Consider the following 22,845-nt stretch of genomic DNA (forward strand, 5'->3'; position numbering starts at 1 on the left):
AGGTGTTACCGATCCTTTCATAACTCCTCCCCTTGCTCCTTGGAGGCCATGCGTTCTACTCAGAGTATTTCCCTGCTTGCTTTTGGTCTTCTCTGCAGTGTTGCAACATTCCTGTCCACCCCAGCTTGTAATCACTACCCTCCCTGCTTAGCTTCCGTCTCTCTCGCTTCCCTTCATCTGTCCTCCAGTCTGGCGTGACACCAACCCTAGTAACGCCACTTCCGCTGTTGTCATAATGCCAGCCAGAGCTGATGATTTAAAATAGGGGCATCCTGAAGCATTGTCATAGCACATAAGGTTGAGTTTCGAATTGTGCAGGCACTCAACATTCATGCTTACTTGCACACATCGAACATGCACACATTAATCCCGAACACACACTGGCAGGCATACATTTCACTAAATGCAGCAGATATAAAATCATCCATATGTGCAGGTAAACAAATATACAGCTGAACAGAGACTAAACGCTTTTCTTTACAATATGCAGGTAGAGTCATAGTGATATTCGTGGAAAGGGACACAAGGTAATGTGAACAGGGACAGGGTGATGTACAGCAGAAATAGAAAGGACTAGGACTTACCCTCAGATGAGCCCTGTTTGATTCCCAAATGCAATGTGCTTCATGAGAGCATGGACTGCTGGGCATCAAGGGTGCCCCCGATGTTAATGTTGATCATGAGATCAGCGCTGCCCTGGCCGCTGCACCACACCTCTCCCACTGCACTGAGTGGTCTTAACATGAGGGGCTCAAGGATGCATTCATCATGGAGGCCGAGGGCGATATTAATTGAGGAAGCAAGCATGGAAAATCTGTCCGCAACCGATAACCCTGCACCCCCCTAGTGACGCCACTGAGTCTGTGACTCTATGGTTACACATACAGACATCTGCAGCGATTGCATTCACCACTTGAGGTTTCTTAATGTATAAGAGTGAATTTTCCACAGATTCATTTAATTTGTATTTATTTTTCACTGAAGGTGTGTGGTTATTTTATGTCCAGTTTCCTGAAAGTGAAAGACCAACTAAAGAAGCTACAGATTATTTTAGCCATTTTTGCTCCGTCTTTGACCCCGTTCCCACAATTACTAGCCATTCCCTGTTGCACTTAGGAACACCGACGTTTCCCAAACTTGTATGCACTTCAACCGCTGACATATATCTATTTAAAGCGCCTGGATTGGTTTGAACTATGAAAACACATTAGGGTGAGGCTGTCAAAGTGAAAGGGCATTCTATAGCTCTGCCTGTTACTCTCATTAACACAGTGGATCCCAAGCAGCTCCTGTGCATGGAAACCTTTGCTTGCAGCTTGACACCTGTGCCCTGCCGCCTCTCCTGATACACTCATTACTATTATAAATTCCTTAGGAATGTTCTCAGACAGCTCTAGTTCACAGGCACGGTAACACTTATGACAAAAGACCGGGGTTGCCCTGAATGCCGGGCATGAAACTGTGCACTATTAAGATCCCAGGATTGAGAATGTGTACGTCACTTCCAGGATCCAGTATGTTAGAAGGCTGAGACTGTACTCATCCCGGCATTCCAAACGTGAAATCTAAAATCGCAGTGTTTTCTGTGTCAGAAGGTGAGGAGTTAACATGCCTTCTTCGAAAGCCCCCACGCTCCTACCTGTCATCTTCAATGACGACCCTCGAGAGCGAGGAAAAGACACCCTGAGCGGGAGCCATCTTTTCGCAATAAATAGTGAACGTTTAAATGCCGCTGCATACAATGTTATTCAATGCTCTTGCATGTAGGCTTCAATTGGCGGGACTTAAAGGAAACCCCCCCAGGAAGAAACCGTGGCCCGCACCGCAGGGCAGGAACCAAAGAGTGCATTCCCAGAATGCAGGCCTGCCAAGTATCACATATGAGGCCGACTAACGCATTTCAGTGGGGTGATCTGCATCACCGCACTGAAATGCATTGTCACGCATTTAAATGCCACTGTCTCACTCCCCTATATCAGCACTGAAGCAGGCTAGCGAGGCTGCTAGCGCGGGCCGGCCCCTGTGACACCTGTGTGCCGGCTAACTGCTTTACTGCTCCTGGCAGAGACTTGCAGCAGGCCAATAAACAGATCTTGTGCACTTTCAGCCTGTTAAAATGTTCTATCTTTTAGCTCTGTGCTGCCTCTGGCATAGCTGCTAATGTTTCAGATAGCTTATGTGACATTTTCATTATGAGTGACATTCAACGGCTATGAGTGACACTTATTTGCAAGCAAAATCAAGCAATGAAGTGTAGGGAAACATATCAATATCTGGAAATATACCGATTTGTGCAAGGACAAACTCTAGGAACATCTTTAAATTGCTGCAAAGCACCAGGAATGGAAGTGCCCTAGAACGTGAGAGAGGCTACAGCGTGGAGCCTGAGCCAGCCTCACTCACGATGAACTCAACATTGTGCAGATTGCAGACATTGACTGCAATGCTGAGTTCAGCTCAGGCGCTGTAACTTTACTTAAAGGGCAGGCTTCTGGCTCAGGAAGTTAGATAAAATATCTCTGTGACAGTCACTCTTCCCACTATTACCTTCTGTCTCTCCTGTGCAGTCACCATAAACTCCATCCCCACCAACTTGTTCTATTCCGGCCTCAGCTCCTCCCCTCAGATAGCAGGGATGTGGAGAAATACCCAGTGCAATAAAACCCTGACCAGCCCTGACTACTACAAGATAGATTTGATATGTTTCCATTACCATCGTGCTCGATGGGTTACTGTCCTGTGGGGTGTACTGTTTCCACAGTATGTCCTACAGAATTAAAACATAACAAAAACACACAAATACAAAAAGGCCTCTCAAGCAACAACAAAAAACATCAATTACAATATCAGTAAAACTAAAATGGCACCACGGCTATACAAGGGAGTAAATGGTAGCAGTGAGGCCCAATATTAAACAAAATACAATCATGCCTCCTGATTCTTAATAAGCAGCCATGTACACTCTGTGCCCAGGTGAGTATTCTACATGTTTGTCTATCACCAACTTTCAAATAACAAAAAACTACCGACATGACCCTCATTACTTTTCTAAATACGTGCCTCAAGTATGAAGCAAGCTGAGCGTGAGAGAAGCGGGGCTGTCTCTGGATGTTTTCCTTCCTCATAACAAGCCATCACTTGCCGAAATTAAAATATGCTGTTAACAATAATCACAGTCACTTTAAGGAATTCCGTTTTTTAAAGTTTATATGTATATTCACTTTGCTTTACAGTGGGCCCTACATAAAAGCAATACAGTGAAGATTTAAAGTGAGTCCCGAACGTATCTGATTTGGCATTGTGTTGCTTGCTGTGCAGCAGAGCATACAGGCTCCACAGGCGGATGGCGCAGCCGGAGCCGGCAAACAATATTAACTACTTACTGGCACGGTGTACCCCGGCCCCGCTACTAGGGCTAATGAATGTGCGGCTGGATCTGCATCATCATAAGCCGCTGTTATTTACCGTCTTCACGGAGCAGTGTGTATGATACGCTGTGTGGCAACAACACTCTTGAGTCACTCCGTGGCAGGCCAAAGTACTTTCTTCTTGTTCAGTAGTAGTCTGTCTGTAATACATCTCAGGCTGGCAGTCATGACAGCGTTGCGGCCGCATTGGTCATGACTGAGCCCACATTACCGTCTGGCACTCTGCCTTGAGCGCGAGTTTGGTGCAGCGGTGGTGGTGGGCTTCACCTGTTGTGGCTGCACAGCACTGCAGCTCCCAGCAGCGCCCGAAGCCTCGACAACTTAATATGCATGGCCATAATGCTGCTAAGAGTTTCGATGTTCCCGTCCAGTCCAACGAAAATATTCACAGGCAGCAGCGCATTTATTATGCTGCGTCGTCGGGACGCACTCAGCACACAACTCCATTCAAATTCCCAGCCGCTTCCTGTTTCCGACCTCACTTCCAGAAAGCCGTGGCACGGGCGGGAATTTCAATAGAGCCAGACTTGCAAGGGCGCCACCTGCAGTTCGTGAAAGTTCTAACTACTACTTACATAATGTCGGTTCTCCTTAGTTCTGGCGTGAATCACGGCCCGTGCAGTGCTTACATTTTAAATCGTAGCCTAATTGGATAACATTCTTGGCCGGGTAAGGTTCGACAGACTAATATTTTTCATTTTGGTGTCACCCTATGTTATGGTGTCACCCGGTGCGGTCCGCACCCCCCGCACCCCCCTAGTGACGCCACTGCTTTGGTGAGTGATAGGATCAGTTGAGTGTCATCAGCGTATGAGATGATGTTGAGGTTGTGTTGGCGTGCGATGACCGCGAGGGGGCTCATGTATACGTTGAAGAGGGTGGGGCTGAGTGAAGATCCTTGTGGCACGCCGCAGATGACTTCAGTGGCCTCTGACTTGAATGGTGGGAGGCGGACTCTTTGGGTTCTTCCGGTGAGGAACGAGGTGATCCAATCCAGTGCTTTTCCTTGGATTCCGATGTTTCTGAGGCGCTGTAATAGGGTGCTATGACAGACTGTGTCGAAGGCTGCGGAGAGGTCGAGGAGGATGAGGGCGACTGTGTCTCCATTGTCCAGTAGAGTTCGAATGTCGTCTGTGGCTGCGATGAGAGCGGTCTCAGTGCTGTGTTTGGCTCGGAAGCCGGACTGTGAGGAGTCGAGGGATTTGTTGGTTTCGAGGAATGCGGCGAGCTGGTTGTTGACAGCTTTCTCGATGACTTTAGCCGGGAATGGAAGGAGCGAGATGGGGCGGTAGTTTTTGAGTTCGGTGGGGTCAGCTGTGGGTTTTTTCAGAAGGGCGCTGAGTTCGACATGTTTCCAGCTTTCCGGGAAGGTGGCGGAGTTGAAGGAGCAGTTGATGACGTCTCGGAGGTGTGGTGCTATGATGGAGTCTGCTTTGTTGAAGATGTGATGAGGGCATGGGTCTGTGGGGGATCCTGAGTGGATGGAGTTCATCAGGCGGATGGTGTCCTCAGTGGAGATTGGGTTCCAGTCATTAAGGATGTTCAAGGGGGGTGAAGGTCCTGCAGAGGGTTGGGTGGGTTGGTCTCCGGGTCGGTTGTCGAAGCTGTTGTGGATGTCTGCGATTTTGTTGTGGAAAAATGAAGCTAGGGAGTTGCAGAGGGCTTGAGAGGGGGTGATGTCGTTGAAGTTGGCTGAGGGGTTGGTAAACTCTTTGACGATGTTGAATAATTCCTTGCTGTTGTGGGCGTTGTTATCTAGTCGGTCTTTGAATGCGGCTTTCTTGGCAGACCTGATTAGTTGGTGGTGTATGCGGGTGGCGTTTTTGAAGGCGTCCCTGGTGCTGGTGTTTGGGTCTTTTTTCCAGGCCTTTTCGAGGGAGCGACAGAGTTTCTTAGATTTCTTAAGATCGTCGTTGAACCAGGAGGCGTTTTTGCTGCCTAGCTTGATTTGGCGTTTTTTCAACGGTGCTAGGATGTCGGCGCTGTTGGATAGCCATTGGGTGAGGTTAATGGCAGCTTGGTCGGGGTTTGAGGAGTGGGCAGGGGGGTTTTGAAGAAGTGATGAGGAGATCTGGTCGATGGTGATTTTGTTCAAGTTTCTTCGCAGGGTATGTTGAGGATGGTTGTGGGTTGTGGTCTTATTGTAGATAAAGTGAACACAGCTGTGGTCCGTCCAAAGGAGAGCTGTGGTGTGGCTGAAGGAGACATGTTTGCTTGAGGTGAAGATAGGGTCGAGTGTGTGACCTGCAATGTGGGTGGGGGTAGTGACAAGTTGTTTGAGTCCGAGGTTGGCGAGATTGTCCAGAAGGGTGGTGGCGTTGCTGTCATTGTTCTTTTCCAGGTGAAAGTTGAGGTCTCCCGATAGAATGTATTCCTCGGAGGGGAGGGCGTGTGGGGTGATAAAGTCAGCGATGTCGTCACTAAATTGTGCACGGGGTCCTGGAGGGCGGTAGAGGAGGGTGCCTCTGAGTGTGGTCTTGGGGTCGGTGTGGATCTGGAAGTGAAGGTGTTCGGCGTTAGCGAGGTTGACGTCTGAGCTGGTAGAGATGCGGATGGAATTCTTGTGCACGATAGCGATGCCTCCTCCAGTTTGGTCGGTGCGGTCCTTACGGATGATCTTGTAGCCTTCCGGGATGGCAATGGTGATGTCTGGGGCAGAAGAGGCGTTCATCCATGTTTCTGTTAGGAAGGCGACGTCCGGAGAGATGGTGTCTAGTAGATTCCAGAGGTCGATTGCGTGCCTGTGGACTGAGCGGGTGTTGAGCAGTATGCATTTTAGGTGGTTGGGGTCAGATAAGTGTTTTGTGTTCGAGGATGAGGAGTTGTTCTTGGTGCATTCGAACTTGCAGGAGTTGCAAGAGAAAGGTCCATGGGTGTGTCTAGGAGCGGCTTGGACGCAGTTGGGGAGACGGCCGGGGTTTAGAGCTAAGAGGGTGGTGGCGTCGTATGTAATCCGGGTGGGGTAGGTGGTACAAGGGACAGGGGGTCTGGCGCTGGGCGCGGTCCAGGCGCGGACGGGCTTACCTTTGGCGCACCTTCGGCGCAACTGGGGCGCGATCGCTGCACGTAAGAGCATCTGTCATAAGTGGGAGGAGGGAGGGGCGAGGGAGGAGCAGCTGGGAGGCGGGTGCGTGGTGGAGGGGGCGGGCTCTGGGCAACAACAACAACAACAGCAATGGCGGCTGGGGCGGTAGCGCCGACCGGGTCGGGTGAAACCGACCAAATAACTACGCGGGGCAGCCACACAAATGCCAATGCAGGGAGCAAAAATAAACAGACAATGAAGCAATGGACAGCAAGCACAGGCACACGATCTCAAGGCAGCTAATGCAGGGGTACAAACAAACAAATAATGCAGCAATGAGCAACAAACACGGGCACACGATCTCAAGGCAGGACAATACAGGTGAAAAATAAACAAATAATGCAGCAAATGACAATCTCAGTGGTTAGCAGCAGAGCTGCGCAAACGATACCCAGCTTGAGGCAGGAGAGAGCAGGGGCAGGAGGGAGCGACCGTAACTGACGAAGTCAGGACGGTCACAGCGCTACGGTGTCTGGAGAGGAGGCTTTGATGCTTAGTGGGAGGGAGGAGCAGCTGGGAGGCGGGTGCGTGGTGGAGGGGGCGGGCTCTGGGCAACAACAACAACAACAGCAATGGCGGCTGGGGCGGAAGCGCCGACCGGGTCGGGTGAAACCGACCAAATAACTACGCGGGGCAGCCACACAAATGCCAATGCAGGGAGCAAAAATAAACAGACAATGAAGCAATGGACAGCAAGCACGGGCACACAATCTCAAGGCAGCTAATGCAGGGGTACAAACAAACAAATAATGCAGCAATGAGCAACAAACACGGGCACACGATCTCAAGGCAGGACAATACAGATGAAAAATAAACAAATAATGCAGCAAATGACAATCTCAGTGGTTAGCAGCAGAGCTGCGCAAACGATACCCAGCTTGAGGCAGGAGAGAGCAGGGGCAGGAGGGAGCGACCGTAACTGACGAAGTTTCTATAAAAACGAAGTGTTCTCTACACTCAGAGGGAACTTGGGTCATAGAGAAGTTAAGCTTCTGATTATGTACATTTGGAACTTCATAGGATTGTTACTCACAGCGTATTGGAGACTGTTGCTTTATTGACAGCAATCTAGATTGCAGTTACCATGACCTTCATGGTGTAAACTGCTTGAGTGTTAGTGGGGTTGAGGCATATACACTTAAGCTCACATTTTCAAATGGCTATGGAACAGCTACTGTGTAAAGCTGCTGTCCTTCTATGGGTTTCTCTCACCTGCTTCTTTAGCTGTCTCAACTGGACTGTCTTTCACGTAAATGAATAAATACCACTGGGTAAATTACTTTTTAGTGACTTTACTTGCAGGTAATGCCAGTATCTTAAGTCTGCACTGTGAATTGTTTCACTATTTGCGGCCTTTAAACATGAAGAGCCTAATTATGAGTCTGGCGGGCCCCGGTCTGCCAGACACGTGGGGGTGTGGTGATGATGGTCTTCCAACTGCCCAATTACAATTAGGGCTGTCGTACCGCCATTGCCCTGCCACAGCCTGTTCCAGCAGTCAGAAGGCAGCAAAATGCTTGGAGGGACCACCACGGTCCCTGCAAGCATATTATGAGATTCCTCTCTGCCACGGTTTTCATGATGGTTCCTCCTCCATGAAAACCATGGTGGAGAGGAAACAAAGGAGGCCCTACAGGGGCCCCTTGTGCCTCTTTGCTATTGGGTGCATGCAGGGGGGCACAGCATGGACTTTTCAGTCCATGCCGTGCAGTAACTGTTTTTGGCGTTCCCATACGATGCCCATTTTCAGGGCTCCGCTGTGGGAACGTCAAAAAAAGCCATCAAGAATCATTTGTAATCTGGCGGGCAGCCTGACCACAGGTTTGGCAGTGCGGCGGTGGGGCAGGCCTGGCCCTGCACCCCTAAACTCGCAATCAGGCCCAAAGTGTACTTATCAGTGCTTAGTTTGCATCAGTAGCAAAACAAAACTTGACCACCCCCCCGCTACGCTCATGGAGGTGCTCCCACGCAATGGACATAGTCAGGAGCTCTCAGGCCCAGGGGCCCACCATCAGTGCACAGTGTCTGTTGGGGCCCCTGGAGCTCGGGATTCCCCCCGCAGTACAGGGTTTAATGTTACGTAACTGATTCACATGGCTACTTGCAGCTAGTTCCCATCTGTAATCATTTCTGCAGACCGGGCAGTAGAGAGAAAGGCAGAGAAGGGAGAAAGAAGGAAGAAGAGAACAATAGGAAAAATTTGAAAATGGACAGAAATGGAGATGAAAAAGGATCTCCAGAAGTGAGACAGAAAGTGTAGGCTGGTGCAAGAAAAAAAACATGATGTTGGATGAAGGTTAGTCAGTGGTGGTGAGCGGCAATCCCACCATCCGGCAGTGCCAGCAGTGGACTTGTATGGAAAACTTTGGGCTATTGCACTAATTTTTGCAATATTTGTATTTCCTAAGTAATGGAGGAAAATATCTTCTTAAGTTAAACCTCATTCATTTTGTATACAGTAATGGATTTAGGAAAACATATTTTCTGAGTATCCACAAAATTAGAAATGGTGGGAAGTCAGAGGATGAATGTATTTGTTATTCTCTTTGCTCCTATCATAAAATTTTAAGGGGCTCATAATGATGTTGGGCGGAATAACTTCAGCCCAACACCGACTCGTTCATGGGACTGACTGACACCCGGTCGTCGGTCCCGACCGACTCATTAGGATGCGACTGGCCAATGTTCAGTTGCATTCCCATATATCACTATGGGAGCAGGCACTACGGCCGTAAACCGGCCATAATGCATGCTGCCATAGTGAAATGGGAGGTGCTGTTTATGCATGCACCCTGTGGCAGGCACTTGAAGGTGCCTGCCACAAGTTGCAGGGTTCAAGGTGCAGGGATCAACAGAGGGGCACCATAAGTGCCCCTTCAGCAGCCAACTGGAGGCTGTGCACCAAAGGGGGCCCTGCTGGGGGCCCTCGAACAAGCATTCCAACATGGTTTACATGTCGGACAGACCGGCATGGAAAGCATGTCAGAAAGCGTGCATTGTAATCTCAAGGGCGGAAAGAGATGCTCTTAAGATTGCAGACCACATTCTGACTGACTGTTGGAGCCCGCTGGAAGCCAGCCAGATGACCAGTCGTATTCCTTTCCGACCGCCGCTATCAAAATGAGGCGGTCGGAAAAGGAATCCGACCGGTCCATTATGATGCGGCCCTAAAGGTCCCGCCAAAGGTCAGAGCCTCTACGGGCCGTGTCGTAATCGCCCCATAGTGTTCTTTCATATGAAAGATTGTTTGTTTAGAAAGTAAGCTTAAGTCGGAGGGAAGTTACAAAACAGCTGATGATCAAGTTTAGAACAGCGTTCAAGCAAACCTGGATACCAAAAGCACAAAGCAGCAGACCAAGGTCAAGCACATTAGTTCCATCTGTTTCAATTATCAGTTGGTGCAGCCACTTCCAACATCCGCTGCTCAGCGATGTATCAACTACAAGATATACATGAACAAATGGAAGGTGCACTCCAATGAAGTCGATAGCACAGAACAATATTTTGAAAATGTCTTCTCTTTATTCAGATTCTTTCATTTTCTTAAAACAAGGGCACAGCCAACGTGTTTTGTTCCCCTAGTGCCACAGGAAATTCGTCAGGGCATATGTGGAGAACACGTAGATATAGTGATCTGTGTCAAGTGAGAAAAATTCCTCAATAAACGGGCATCATGGGTATATCGTCCCAGGTATTCAGGTTCTTGAAATAGTCCTAAGGTTAGCACCAATAACGTTCCCAGATGGAGCGATCCTATTTATAGAACGATGACTATTATCTTCCTTTCTAAGGGGTCCTCCTGGCAATGGCCACCAGTTTTCCAGCCCCCAACTAATAATCCAGGTAGGTGTTCAAGCTTTATATCTGTTCCAAATTGAATTATGGATAGTTGAATTATTGGGTAGTTTGCCTCAGTGTAAATAGTATCTAAATTAAAGTTGGAATTCCCAAAAAGAATATATGGTGACCGAAAACAATACTTCCCCACAATATAATGTGGCGTTTCTCCCATCAAGTAAGGGTAAAACAAGATCCCAGCACCTGTGATATGGCACCAAATTCCCCTAAATCAGCAAGCCGACACGCAAAAGCCTTCAAGCAAACAAACACATGCTGATAAAAGACAACATTTTAATTTACAGGATCTAATTTCCATACAAACTTCTCTTTTTACATCTGTGTAGATTAAACTTGGAGGTGTGTCTCCGATTTACTGTATCTATGTTCAATGAAACATGAAAAAAATGTATATTATAAAATACATAAATAACATTGTAAGTTATACTGCATCTCGTCATATTATTTTTTTCTTTTCATGTTTCAGATGCCTAATTAAGGATTTTGAAAAACGGCCTTCGGTCATCCATCTTTTAGAGCACCCTTTTATAAGACAAGCCCATGGTAAAGATATGGCTTTGCAGAGGCAGCTGGCTGACCTCATCCAGGCTCAGCAACAGTCAGGCTCTGTGGCCAAGACAAGGTAGGCAGTATATGCACCTATCACTTTTGAAATCAGAAACCATTACCTCTGACAAAGACACCACAGTTAAGTAGCATATACAATGTCTACTACAGCTTGTGTTTTGTTTGGCAAGTCGTGAAATGAAAGGGGAAGTATGCTGCATGATGTTCTCTTCTGAAAACATTCTTAGTCTCTGCAACAGCTTATGGTATGAAGTGAAATGAAATTCAAGGTTTCTTACTTGCCTAAAATTATTTTGGGTTCTCTTTCACTTTTGGACAAAACTGACAGTACCCTCAACAGTAAAATAGAAGAGATTTCTTTCTGTTGCTTTTGAGGAAAACACTTAACGTTGGAAAAGACTATTCAAAATTACCCTATTTATCCTGGTGGAATGGTATTTGTGTGATCCCTGATTTAATAGAGGCTGTGTCTTCTTCATCCAACAGCTCATTAAATGGAATATCATTTGGTTATCATTAACTGTTTTTAATCAAGAAGATATATAACTGTATTCGAGCATCTTTTGGGAAGAAGTTTTAGGACCTCCAGAAAATATTCATTCATATGCTCTGCTTTTATTTACATTTGCATTCAATACGTTTCCATTATCCTTCTAAATTAAGTATATATATATTCACTGAAAAAACCATAGGTTTCACTCACGTTATAGTTAAAAATTAGCATTTAAAAAACCTTAGAAATTCACTGAAAAAACTATAGGTTTCACACATGTTATAGTTAGCTGGTCATTTCACTCATACAAAATCATTGAAATTCCCCCTTTGGAGTTAGTTTAGTTAACTATAACTTGCGCGCCCGCAATGCACTGCTGATGACGTCACATACTACAGCGCTCATGACATGGTCAGTGACATCACTCACAACATCACTGATGACATCTCAAATGACATCACTGATGACATCATCCAGTGATTGTGTCTTTCTGATAATCAAACATTTTTTATATATGTATATCTAAAGGTCGATGGAACAACAAATGGGTAAATAAATGTCTAAATGGATTTTTTTTGTAAAATTGATTCTATAACTGACTTATTAAGTGTATCTTAGTGATTACATGTATTACCGAGTAATGTTTAAATATGTAAATATCTGTATCAGTGTCTCACTTTGTGTATAAGTGGCTGCATGGGTTGGTGAGTAGCTACATGAGTGTGTATATCGCTTATTAGTTGGTTTTTTGAGTATCAGTATGAGTGTTTGTATGGTTCGATGCATGAATGACTGACTCACTGTTTGTATGTGTTTTGAAGACAACATGTGTGCAAGACTGTATGGGTGGATGAGTTTGTGTATGGGTGTGTTAGTGAGTGAATGACTGTCCCAATAGTGTCTTTATGAGTAAGTACATATGTTTTAAACTAGTATATGTGAGTATTGATGTATATAAGTGAGTATATATGAGAGTGAGAGATTGGAAGAGTTCCTGTATAAATAAGTATTTGTTTCTATAAGTGATTGTTTAAGAGAGTAAGTACGTGTATGTTTCTGTAGAAGTAAGTGTAGTGGTGTGTGTATAGCTGTATATGCAAGTAAATGGATGTTTGATAGTTTATTTGCATGTGTGAATATGTGTGTGAGTAACTCTATGTATGAGTGTCGGTGTGTAACAGGATGTATAGATATATGAGTACATATGATGAGTGAGTACATGTATGAGTGACTGTATCGAAATCTTGGTGAATGAGTGGATGTGTATGTAGATGTTGGAATTACTGAATAGGTTGTAGAAACTGGTATTGGTATCTCCCTTTTTTTGAAACTTTTATTTTCTATTTTTGAATGTGTGTATCAAATGTTATATTAGGGTGAGAGGAGGTCTGCCACTCTTTCACAAGGATGATGTCATCAGTGATGTCATCAGTGATGTAATTTGAGATGTCATCCGTGAGGTCATGAGTGATGTCACTGACCATGTCATGAGTGATGTAATATGTGATGTCATCAGCAGTGCATTGCAGGTGCGCGAGTTATAGTTAGCTAAACTAACTATAACGGGGGAATTTCAATGGTTTTGTATGAGTGAAATGTCCAGCTAACTATAACATGTGTGAAACCTATAGTTTTTTCAGTGAATTTCTAAAGTTTTTTAAATGCTAATTTTTCACTATAACGTGTGTGAAACCTATGTTTTTTCAGTGAATTTCTAAGGTTTTTTAAATGCTAATTTTTAACTATAATGTGTGTGAAACCTATGGTTTTTTCAGTGAATTTCTAGGGTTTTTTAAATGCTAATTCCTAACTATAACGTGTGTGAAACCTATGGTTTTTCATTGAATTTGTAAGGTTTTTTAAATGCTAATTTTTAACTATAACATGGCTGAAACCTATGGTTTTTTCAGTGAATTTCAAAGGTTTTGTAAATGATAATTTTTAAATGTATTAATTGTTACATTTTTTATGCTAATTTACTACATTGTTTTACAGTATTTATTTTTAGATATTTTATTTTTTAAATTACATTACGTATTTTTTATATAAATTGAAAAAAATGTTTTTAAAAATATTGAAATTGTAATTTTGTAAAAATTTTTTTTATTTATATATATTTTATATAGCAGGCAATGATATCCTAATGAAGGAAATTCAAGTTACTGGTAAGTACAGTTAAATTTACTTTTCAGGAATAGTAGTGAGCTGAAAGATGCAGCACTGAGGTATCTCCTGATAACAGGTTAGTAAATTGGAATTTGTAGTTTGACTGATTTTTGAGGAATTGATTTAGGTTCCAAAACTCCACGCTTAGAAGAATTTCCAAGTGAAACCAATCAATATTAGCCTATGGAAGGAAATTCAAGTTACTGTAAGTATAGTTAGAATTACTTTTGAGGATCAGTAGTAGGCATGGGCAAATTTTGTGAATGGCAATTTGCGAATTTGCGGATTTGCGAATTGGCAATCCGCAAAATTCGCAAATTCGGGCAAATTTGCGGATTTTTTTTTTGCGTGTTCGCGCGGCGCTTTGCGTGTTCGCGTGTTCACGAGGCGCTTTGCAATTTTTGTGGGTTTTTTTTTGCCTGCTTAATCACTGCCACCCTCTTGTTTTTTATGCCCATCTGCCCTCTGTACCACTTGTTTCTGTGCCCTTCTGCCCTTCTGCCCTCTGCCGAACTCATTTTTTGTCCCCTTCTGCCCTCTGTCCCACTTTTGTGCCCTTAGCCCCACTTAGAATGTCGCCGGCAAGCTGCCAGCGCCATTCTAAAATAGCTAGAAATAGCTTCAACAGGAAGCACTAATAGATAAAGTAAAGCAGGTGCTCCAGTTGAAGGTCAAATTAAGTTACACAATCATTAATCACCCCAAGTTTGCGAATATATATTCAAGACGCCGGCGGTGCACTTTATGGGCCTCAGGAGTGTGACGCAGAGCCGATGGACCGTAGCCAGGATGGTGGCCCCACTCTGATCACAGAAGCTATCCTGATGGCACCGGCGGCCGCATTGGTACATTTATGCGGGGGTGGTATTCCCTTCCTGACAGACTACTTTGGGGGGGACATGGACCTGGGAGACCTCCCCCCATGACTTGCCACATATACAGTGGCGGCAGCTGGAGCACGGACATTTGACCCTACCCAGAGCACTTGGACTGTCCTCTTCTGTGCGCGGCAGTGAGTTTCAATGGACTGGTGCCTTCTTCTTTTGCTGCTGCTGTGGGGGGAGCTATGGATTGGTCAGCCAGCCATCCTCCCCTGCTCCATCACCCTCAATACCTCCTGGCTCCAGTCCCAGCACCAGGACTAAGATGGGGACTCCTTTTGATCGCGAGGGCCACCCTGGTTACACCCATGGCCACAGCGGTGAGTTTCTTCAGGGGGTCATTTTGGGGTGCACCGCAGAGTGGCTGGCTCCCACTACTCCAGTCTCTCTCCCACAGCACCGAACCAATGACTACCTTTCCTCTATTTATGAACTCCCCCACCCCGGCTATACAGCCATCATGCCCTACAGAGCTGAGCTACCCCCTTCCCATAGTTGGCACCCAGCACGAGAACAGCCCCAGGCCCCAGCATGCCCCCTTTGCCCACCACCACCCAGCCTTCTACCCCTACGGCCATCACCAGCTTGGGGATCCCTCCAGGCCCTAGATCACTGCTCGTGAGTGCAACCCCACCCTGAAGGACTGTCTGAACGAGCACCGCAAAAACCCTGCAAAGACGAGAAGATCTTGCTCTGCAAATATTTAATACATATTTGTCCAACCATAATCGCTTCAACTTTTCTTAAAATGTAATCTTGAGTGAATTTGCAACTTGTATATATGTAACTCTAACCACTGGTATGTGCAGTAGCTGATGTATGTACTACCATTCTTATGTGAGTTTAGAGTATATCTGTTTTGTATCTTTTATGTAATTCTTGTACTCTGAAGTCCTTATGTAATGTAATTGGTTCTGTTGTAAAGCGCTCTGACACCTTCGGTAAAGGTTGTGCTATATAAAAACGCATACATAAATACTGTAATATTCTCTCCCTTGGGGCCTCCCTGAGCAGGCTGAGAATGCTCCAAGGGGTACAAAATGCTGCTGCTCAGATGCTTCTGTACATCCCTAGATACTGTTCCACTGGCAAAGTTGTTTTAAAGCTCCATTGGCTTCCTGTTAAGGAAAGAGTATCTTTCAAAGCACTCTGTTTCTGGCATAAAATCCTGACTCAGAAAGGTCCCCGCCACCTCTTCTCTTTGATTAAATCCTATCGCCCTAATAGTCGTCTTCGATCCTCAGGGACTGCATTGACGGTGATCCTGAAAATCAGACAGAGCACAGATGGGAGGTTGCTCCTTTAGATGCCTGGCTGCTAAACTATGGAATTAACTCCCTCTCGACCTGAGAATGGAGCCTTCTGAAGTCGTGTTTCAGAAAAAAACTTAACACCTGGTTTCTCACACAAATCCAATTCACTAGATAGTAAAGGGAAGGTTTCTTGAGGCCTTTTTCGTTAGAATTTAGCACGGGGACTCTCCGAATGGTGTAACCAGGCTTTTTTTACAAAGCTCTTAACATAACATAACATTATCATTGGGTTTGGATGGTCCATGCATCGCTCACAAAGGGACAAGATACATTTTGTAAGCACATATGAGGGATACTCTGTAATATAGATATGCAGAAATATAGGCATGCCTGGTGACACCCTGGTCTCAGTGGTGGTCTCAATTGCAGTGGTTAACATTGTTTTTTCTACAATGAAATGCCAACCGTATTACCAGGAGTTGTTTTTAGATATTTCCACAAAATAGAGGTATGCAGCTTGCCTGAGAATGTTGAGTTACTTGGGTTCACATCCTGTGAAAGAGTTTCTCAAGGTTTGCTGCAATTTATCTTGGTGAATCTCAGACAGAGCATAACATTGTTATGAGGAGAGCGGGTACTACCCGGGAGAGTCTGTCAAAAAGACCTAAATGAAATGGTGGGTGTTCTTGTGGATTAGGCCTTCTGTCTCGAAGATGGTGCAGGCCCAAACAAGAAGCTGCTGTTTGTTGTGGCACCTTGAAAGAAGCAGGCCTGCACTTTGAGTAGTCCAGTCTTGGTGTGTTCCTCGACGTCAAGGATGTAGTTATTGTCTTACATAGCAAGGGGGGCTGCTCCTGTTGCTGAGAACAAAGTGTAATTTGTACTTCAACATTTCAAATGTTGTAACCAGTGTAATCATTATGTAATGTCTTTTTTGTGGGATAGTGTAAGGTTGGTGGAGGAAGAGGGCAAAAGAGCCTCTTAGGGGCATATGTATGAAACAAATTTGTATTCGCAAATGCTGCGATTCGCAAAAAACAGTGTTTGCGAATACAAAATCGCAAAACGCAATGTATGGAATCGCTAATTTTGTGTTTCCTTCATTTTGCATGAGCATTTAAGGAATCGCAAATTGCGATTCCTTAAATGCTATGTAACAAGCACCCAAGTTGTGCGATTTCTCCTTAAGAAATCGCAAATTACCACCAACTTCAAGTTGGTGGTAATTTGCGATTTCTTTTAAAAATGCACTTTTTGGCATTTTTCAAAGTGCCATGTGGCGCACATATATGCCCTTAGGGCATGTATGTGTGCCATATGCGCACACATGCTCATTTCAGGGGTGCATCAGGGTGTCCTTATGACACCCTTGCACCCTTGAAATTATTCTCAATTTGCGATTCTCTAATTGCGAATCGCAAATTGAGAATGTCTTCCCATTCATTCCTATGGGCCGCCTGGCCCATAGGAATGAATGGGAAGGTATTCCTTAATTGCGATTTCGCAATTTGCTAATCGCAATTAAGGAATAACAAGAAATCGCAAAATATTTGCGAATTTTTAAATACATCTTGTTTTGCGATTCTCAAATAGCGATTCTCAAACAATCACTGTTTGAGAATCGCAATAATGGATTTTGATACATATGCCCCTATGTTCTCAGCTCGAAACCCGACACCCTCCCAGGCCCATCCCCCACCTCTTAGAATGTGAACTTGTTTTCTAAGTTGCCAGCTCTGATTCAGGTCCCAGCATGATTTGTGGGCTTGAATGAAACCCACAGGAGTGGCTCAGTGTCACCTCATGACATGAAACCAGTCGACAGCCTTTTAAATAAAGACACAAATATATTATTGCGCTTTCTTTGCCCCCGCACCCCCCCCCCCCCCCTCCCCCCAAGCAAAATATTAGTCTTGGCGACATTTGCTTTAAATTGTGTCACATTCTCAGATTGATTGAGATATTTTTTTTTTCGGATTGGGGAGGGGTTTGGTGAGCAGAGATTTTAGTGTAGATTGATACAATGAAGAGAATGTAGCGACCCTGCTTATTTAGTAGCGATCGGCCCGATCTTTTGAAGACAGCAAGTTAATATGTTTCGTAGGTTTTTCACTTTCTTCATCCAATGAAAAACGTTCCCGAATTTCGGCTGGTATTTAATACTGCACCCGGGTTTCGCATAGATCCGTTACGTTTGATGGCGCACGCAGACCATCTGTTCTGTTAAATGAAGTGGTTGTAGGTCTCCGAGTTTTCGGAACCAATAAGCCTGTGAACTCAAAGCAATTGCCTTGCGCTTTTCATACTGTCCAGAAGGTGGCAGGGTTGAGCTTTTCTAAGATGACCTAAATGCAATTTAATGTCATTTCATTTCTCATTCACCTTCCCCGGTTTAAATTGGTCATATTTTGTATTTGACAGGCTTCGGCTTAATTTGTTAGCAAAGACTTCCGCGTGAACGCTACACCTTAAATCGAAATATATGACATTTCTTTTACAGTGAGGGTATCATAAGGATATTCGCCTTTTATTCTTTGCAGATTTTTTTGACGCGAACTTGACCCGACGGTTTCGCAGTGCTTTTACATGAGCAAACGTTACGTTACACAAGGATTCATGCATTTTTGTTAGGGACACAGTGATTTGCCCAGAATCACAGGATACTGGGCCGACGCAGAGGCTCAGTATCCTCGAAAGTCGGACGCTCTGGCCGTAAGGCCACATCCTCTCCCCTAGTCTTTTCTTAACTTTTTCGACAACCTAAAATTGTATGAATTCGCACTCAGAGCTGCTACTTTGCAGCGCTGCTTTCTGGGAGGCCGTTTGGTTCGTCTTTATCTACTGAGGACAATTTGGGCCTCCTTTCAGGAAAATACCTCACTGGAGGTTGATGCAATACGATGCGCTACTGAATGGCCGCTTGCAAGGACGACAATGACATCTCATCATCCTCTCGCGATGTTAAAATAGGTCTGAACTTCTAGCCAGTATTTGAAATGGAATTATGGAAGTGAAGGTACTCACTAGCCAGGAGTACATCTGTGCTATAGAGAAGTACAGGTTCTTCCCTTTAAACATATTGAGCCCCCGCTGTGAAAGGCAGGCACTCTCACTTTCAAATATAAGAGGTGCAGGTACTCAGTACCTGTGAGTACTGGTCCATGCATTCGAGGAAGGTAAGAACGCAGGACAGCAGCCTGATGCAGGCTCTGTTGAATCCCCAGAGACGGAATTATGAACCCCATTTCTCCATATGGTCTCCTTGTTGTTTATCCCCCTTTGGGGGGGTGGGACAGAAATGTCCAGGCCTCAAAGAGATGGCGGATTGTAAACGGCATTGCAGAAAGTAGGGCTATCGAGTTTTAGTATAAGAGGATGGTAGAAGTTTGCAGCTTGATACAACACGTTATTACGACTTTGGCGGTCCTACAGCGGATGGTGAAACACTCCGTTTGCTGTAGGACTGCCAAGGCCGTAGTGTGACCGCCTGCCAGATTAGGAGTTAAATCCTGACCTAGCTGGCAGTCCTGTGGCAGTCTGTTGGCGGCGGTCTGCTAGGCTTATGGAAGAGCCTATCATGCAGACCACCGCAGTCAGAGCACCGCCTTCACCTTCCTGCCCGGTTGGCATATATGCCACACCGTGCAGAAAGGAGAGGTGATAATCTGGGGGAGCACAACATGTGCCCCCTCGCATGAACTCCCAAGCCCAAATCCAGCAAGGGGTCCTGTTAGGTCCTCCTTTGTTGCCATTCCACCACCCTTTTCATGGCAGGTTCACCACAATGAAAAGAGCAGTGAAACGGCAACTTGGAATGTGCTCGGCTGTTGCGGAGACGGCACCACCAGCATATTCCTGCCAGAGAACGACTGCCGAACCAGCGGGAGCCTTGATCCCGGCGGTGCCAGCGGTCTTGTGGCCGTTCTGACCCTCGCAGTTGCAGTACCTCGGTCTGTTCCACAGTGTGGTAGTTGTTGGACCGACAGCATGGGATAGGCGGTGAACTTGTAATAAGGCCCTAACTCAGAGACTTATGAGTTTGAACAGAGGCCTGAAAATAGAGAGGCCTGTACTCCAGCCTTAGCTACTATCAAACAAAGTAGACTGTTGTAATAATTTGGGCTCCGTAGATTTTTTAACATCCATGCACTTTGGCAAGGACGAGCCTTCTGCAGTATGTTACAACCAAGAACTATTGGCATAAAATGAGGCAGCAAATGTCTGGAGAAGCAGTGGTGGTGAACACATATTCAAGAAGACCCAATGACCTAAAGACCCTTGTTCCACCCTTGGTAGCTCATTGGCCAAGGTCTCCTGTTAGAAGTCCACCATCTGCAAGGCCTCCAATAGAAACAGATGCCTGTCAGGGTCATTGAGCATTAGGCCAACCCTGCTATGGAGTCTCCAGTTTAAAGAAGAACTGCACATTGATGAATAATGTCTTCAAAGAGGAGACTGATAAGATCCAACATGTGCCATCAGCAACAAATGCACACTCCACAAATGGGCCAATGGTCCCCTGTCGCAATGTACGCAAGTGGACCACCTTTAAACCTATCTCCATTGCTCACCTGGCAATGTCATCCCATCATCTTCAGTGAAAGGAATCTCTACTAAAACTCTGACATCTCTACTATCAAAGAAGCTGTTAACACAGTACACACCCTTCCGCTGAAGGAGAAGCCCATTCTGGAATCTGATCTTCCATTTCTAGTCAAGATCATTGAAAAAGGCATTCAGCAGCCAACGCTGTGATTAAATCAAATGCAACACCCTCCTTCAAGACTAGTAGTCTGGGGTCAGGCCCGCTGCAGTACAGTGATGGCAACCATCCAAGTGGTCGATGATGTCCCACAGATCTACAACAACTTTGTCCCATGCCACTTTGTCCCCCCCACTGAACCGCCCACAGCCTTTGGCTTCACTGATTATTGACTCCTGTTGATTCCTTTGCATCCCGAATAAGCTTTCTCAGCACCATCCTGCAGTGTTTTGAGCCTTCACTAAACAGACTAACAGAGCTCAGTGGATCTGGGCCCATTTCAGTCCCATGTGGCATCCTGGGAGGCACTGCCCTCTCACCAAAGGTCTTCATCCTGTGTATGGAGCCCCTGGAATTTCTCATGCTCAGGCTTGTCAGAAGCTTTTGTGGGGCCCAGGTCAAAAAGTAGAAGCACTGCCCCACCCTGGTACTTACATAGTAAACTTTGATATATTTGGTAGAGAATTGTGCATTTTCATGCACAATTAATCCTTACTGCTGTGGACAAGTATATAGAATGTAAAGACAACTTTACAATGGCTATGGGGGTTGATTCACAAGGTATTGCTGAAAACATTACAGGGAAAATGTGATTTGAGACAGATTGTGAAGTAACACACGTAAAAACTAGACAGGCTTTGCACACAGATATAGTAGAGAAATTGGTGGTTCAATTCTAGGAGATTAGGGCCATATGTATCATAGTTCCGTTTTGCGAATTCCAAATAGCGAATTTTAAGGAATCGCTATTTGGAATTCGCAAAACGGTATGTATGTACTAAGGGCCATATGTATCATAGTTCCGTTTTGCGAATTCCAAATAGCGAATTTTAAGGAATCGCTATTTGGAATTCGCAAAACGGTATGTATGTACAAAATCGCTTTTTTATAGCGATTCCTTACCATTCCTAATTTGCGATTAGCAAATTGCTAATCGCAAATTACCCATTCATTTCTATGGGCCAGGAGGCCCATAGGAATGAAGGGGCAATTTGCGATTAGCAATTAGCTAATCGCAAATTAGGAATTTTTTCAAGGGTGCAGGGGTGTCTCAAGAACACCCTGCTGCCCCCCTGAAAAAGACATTTGGGGGCATATGGCGCACATACATGCCCTAAGGGCATGTATGGGCGTCATATGGCACCTTTGGTTTGTTTGAAAAAAGCATTATTAAAAGAATTCGCAACTTACCACCAACTAGAAGTTGGTGGTAATTTGCGATTCCTTAATGGCATTTTTTGCATTTTTTTTCTTTGATACATTGCATTTAAGGAATCGCAAAATTTGCGATTCCTTAAGTGCAATCGCAAAATAAGGAATAGCCATTTTTGCGATTCCTTATTTTGATGCAAAAATGTTTCATACATACCATTTAGGTATTTAGCATTCGCAAAGGGCTTTGCGAATGCTAAATAGCTTGATACATATGGCCCTTAGAGTCTTATGTTACTCTTTGAGCATCTGCCGACAGGCACCTATCATGCTCGCAACAGAGCTGAAAGCAGCAGTGTAAGCTTCTATCACCCGCACACACAGAAGATGTATAGCATGGGCTAAAGTGCAATATATAAAGAGACACACAAAGTGGTAAATTGGCTAACCTAGAATAAACAACCTGGTGTGCTGTATACCCAAACTTTGGTCCAGTACATGAATCCAGATTATGGAGGTCACTAAAAACTTGTCTCTTTTCTGGGGAAAGTCTTTCTTAATGAAGGAGGAAACCTCAAACACATAGTTGTGTCATGCTTCATCATCGGTATCCTCGCCCCACACTGGTAGGACAGTGCCACCAGGGCTGACTAGACCTCCTCAAAGACTGTACCGATAGGAGGGAATTATTAACCCCTTCGACGCGGATGACAAAGCCAGCTCGTCATGGGCGTTACCTGCGCTACGCGGATGGCGAGCTGGCTTTGTCACGTTACCCGCGATTTTCAAAATTCAGCGCACGGCGGGAAAACCCGCTAGCGCGCATGCGGTTAAATAAATGTTACTGGACAACGCCAAGAAGGATCCAGATTGAATTAAAAATACCTTAGTGTTCCTAGGATAATACCTTTATTCTGCAGGACACTAGGTATGACTAAAAACCTAATCTGAATGGGTATTGTGAGAGTAATGACGCGTACCCACTTTATATCCGCCAATATGTTTCTGACATATCTGTTGGCAAAAAAGGTCTGGGGCATTCTTCAGGGCACATGGATCCCTATTGATACATTTGTGATCGTTTTAATCACGTACACTTAATACTAGAGAGTGTGAAAACGACCTTTTTAAATCCAGGTACTTCCTACCTGGAACTGGATTAGTAGAAACTTTGTACCCTATATTTTAGGGAATACCAGC

The 22,845-nt window shown here is 45.1% G+C and overlaps 1 protein-coding gene across 1 annotated transcript in view; it reads left to right on the forward strand.

Moving 5' to 3' along the window:
* The window catches only part of MYO3B (myosin IIIB), a 1,488,954-nt gene that overhangs the window by 133,985 nt on the left and 1,332,124 nt on the right, over positions 1–22,845 (forward strand). The window contains exon 2 of the mRNA XM_086956107.1: positions 10,838–10,993. Coding sequence (XP_086812233.1) covers positions 10,923–10,993 — 71 coding nt within the window. The 5' untranslated portion in view covers positions 10,838–10,922. The remainder of the gene's footprint in view (positions 1–10,837; positions 10,994–22,845) is intronic.

This window comes from Lissotriton vulgaris, chromosome 2_1 (genome assembly GCF_964263255.1).
Source record: "Lissotriton vulgaris chromosome 2_1, aLisVul1.2, whole genome shotgun sequence".
Classification (NCBI taxonomy): Eukaryota; Metazoa; Chordata; class Amphibia; order Caudata; family Salamandridae; genus Lissotriton; species Lissotriton vulgaris.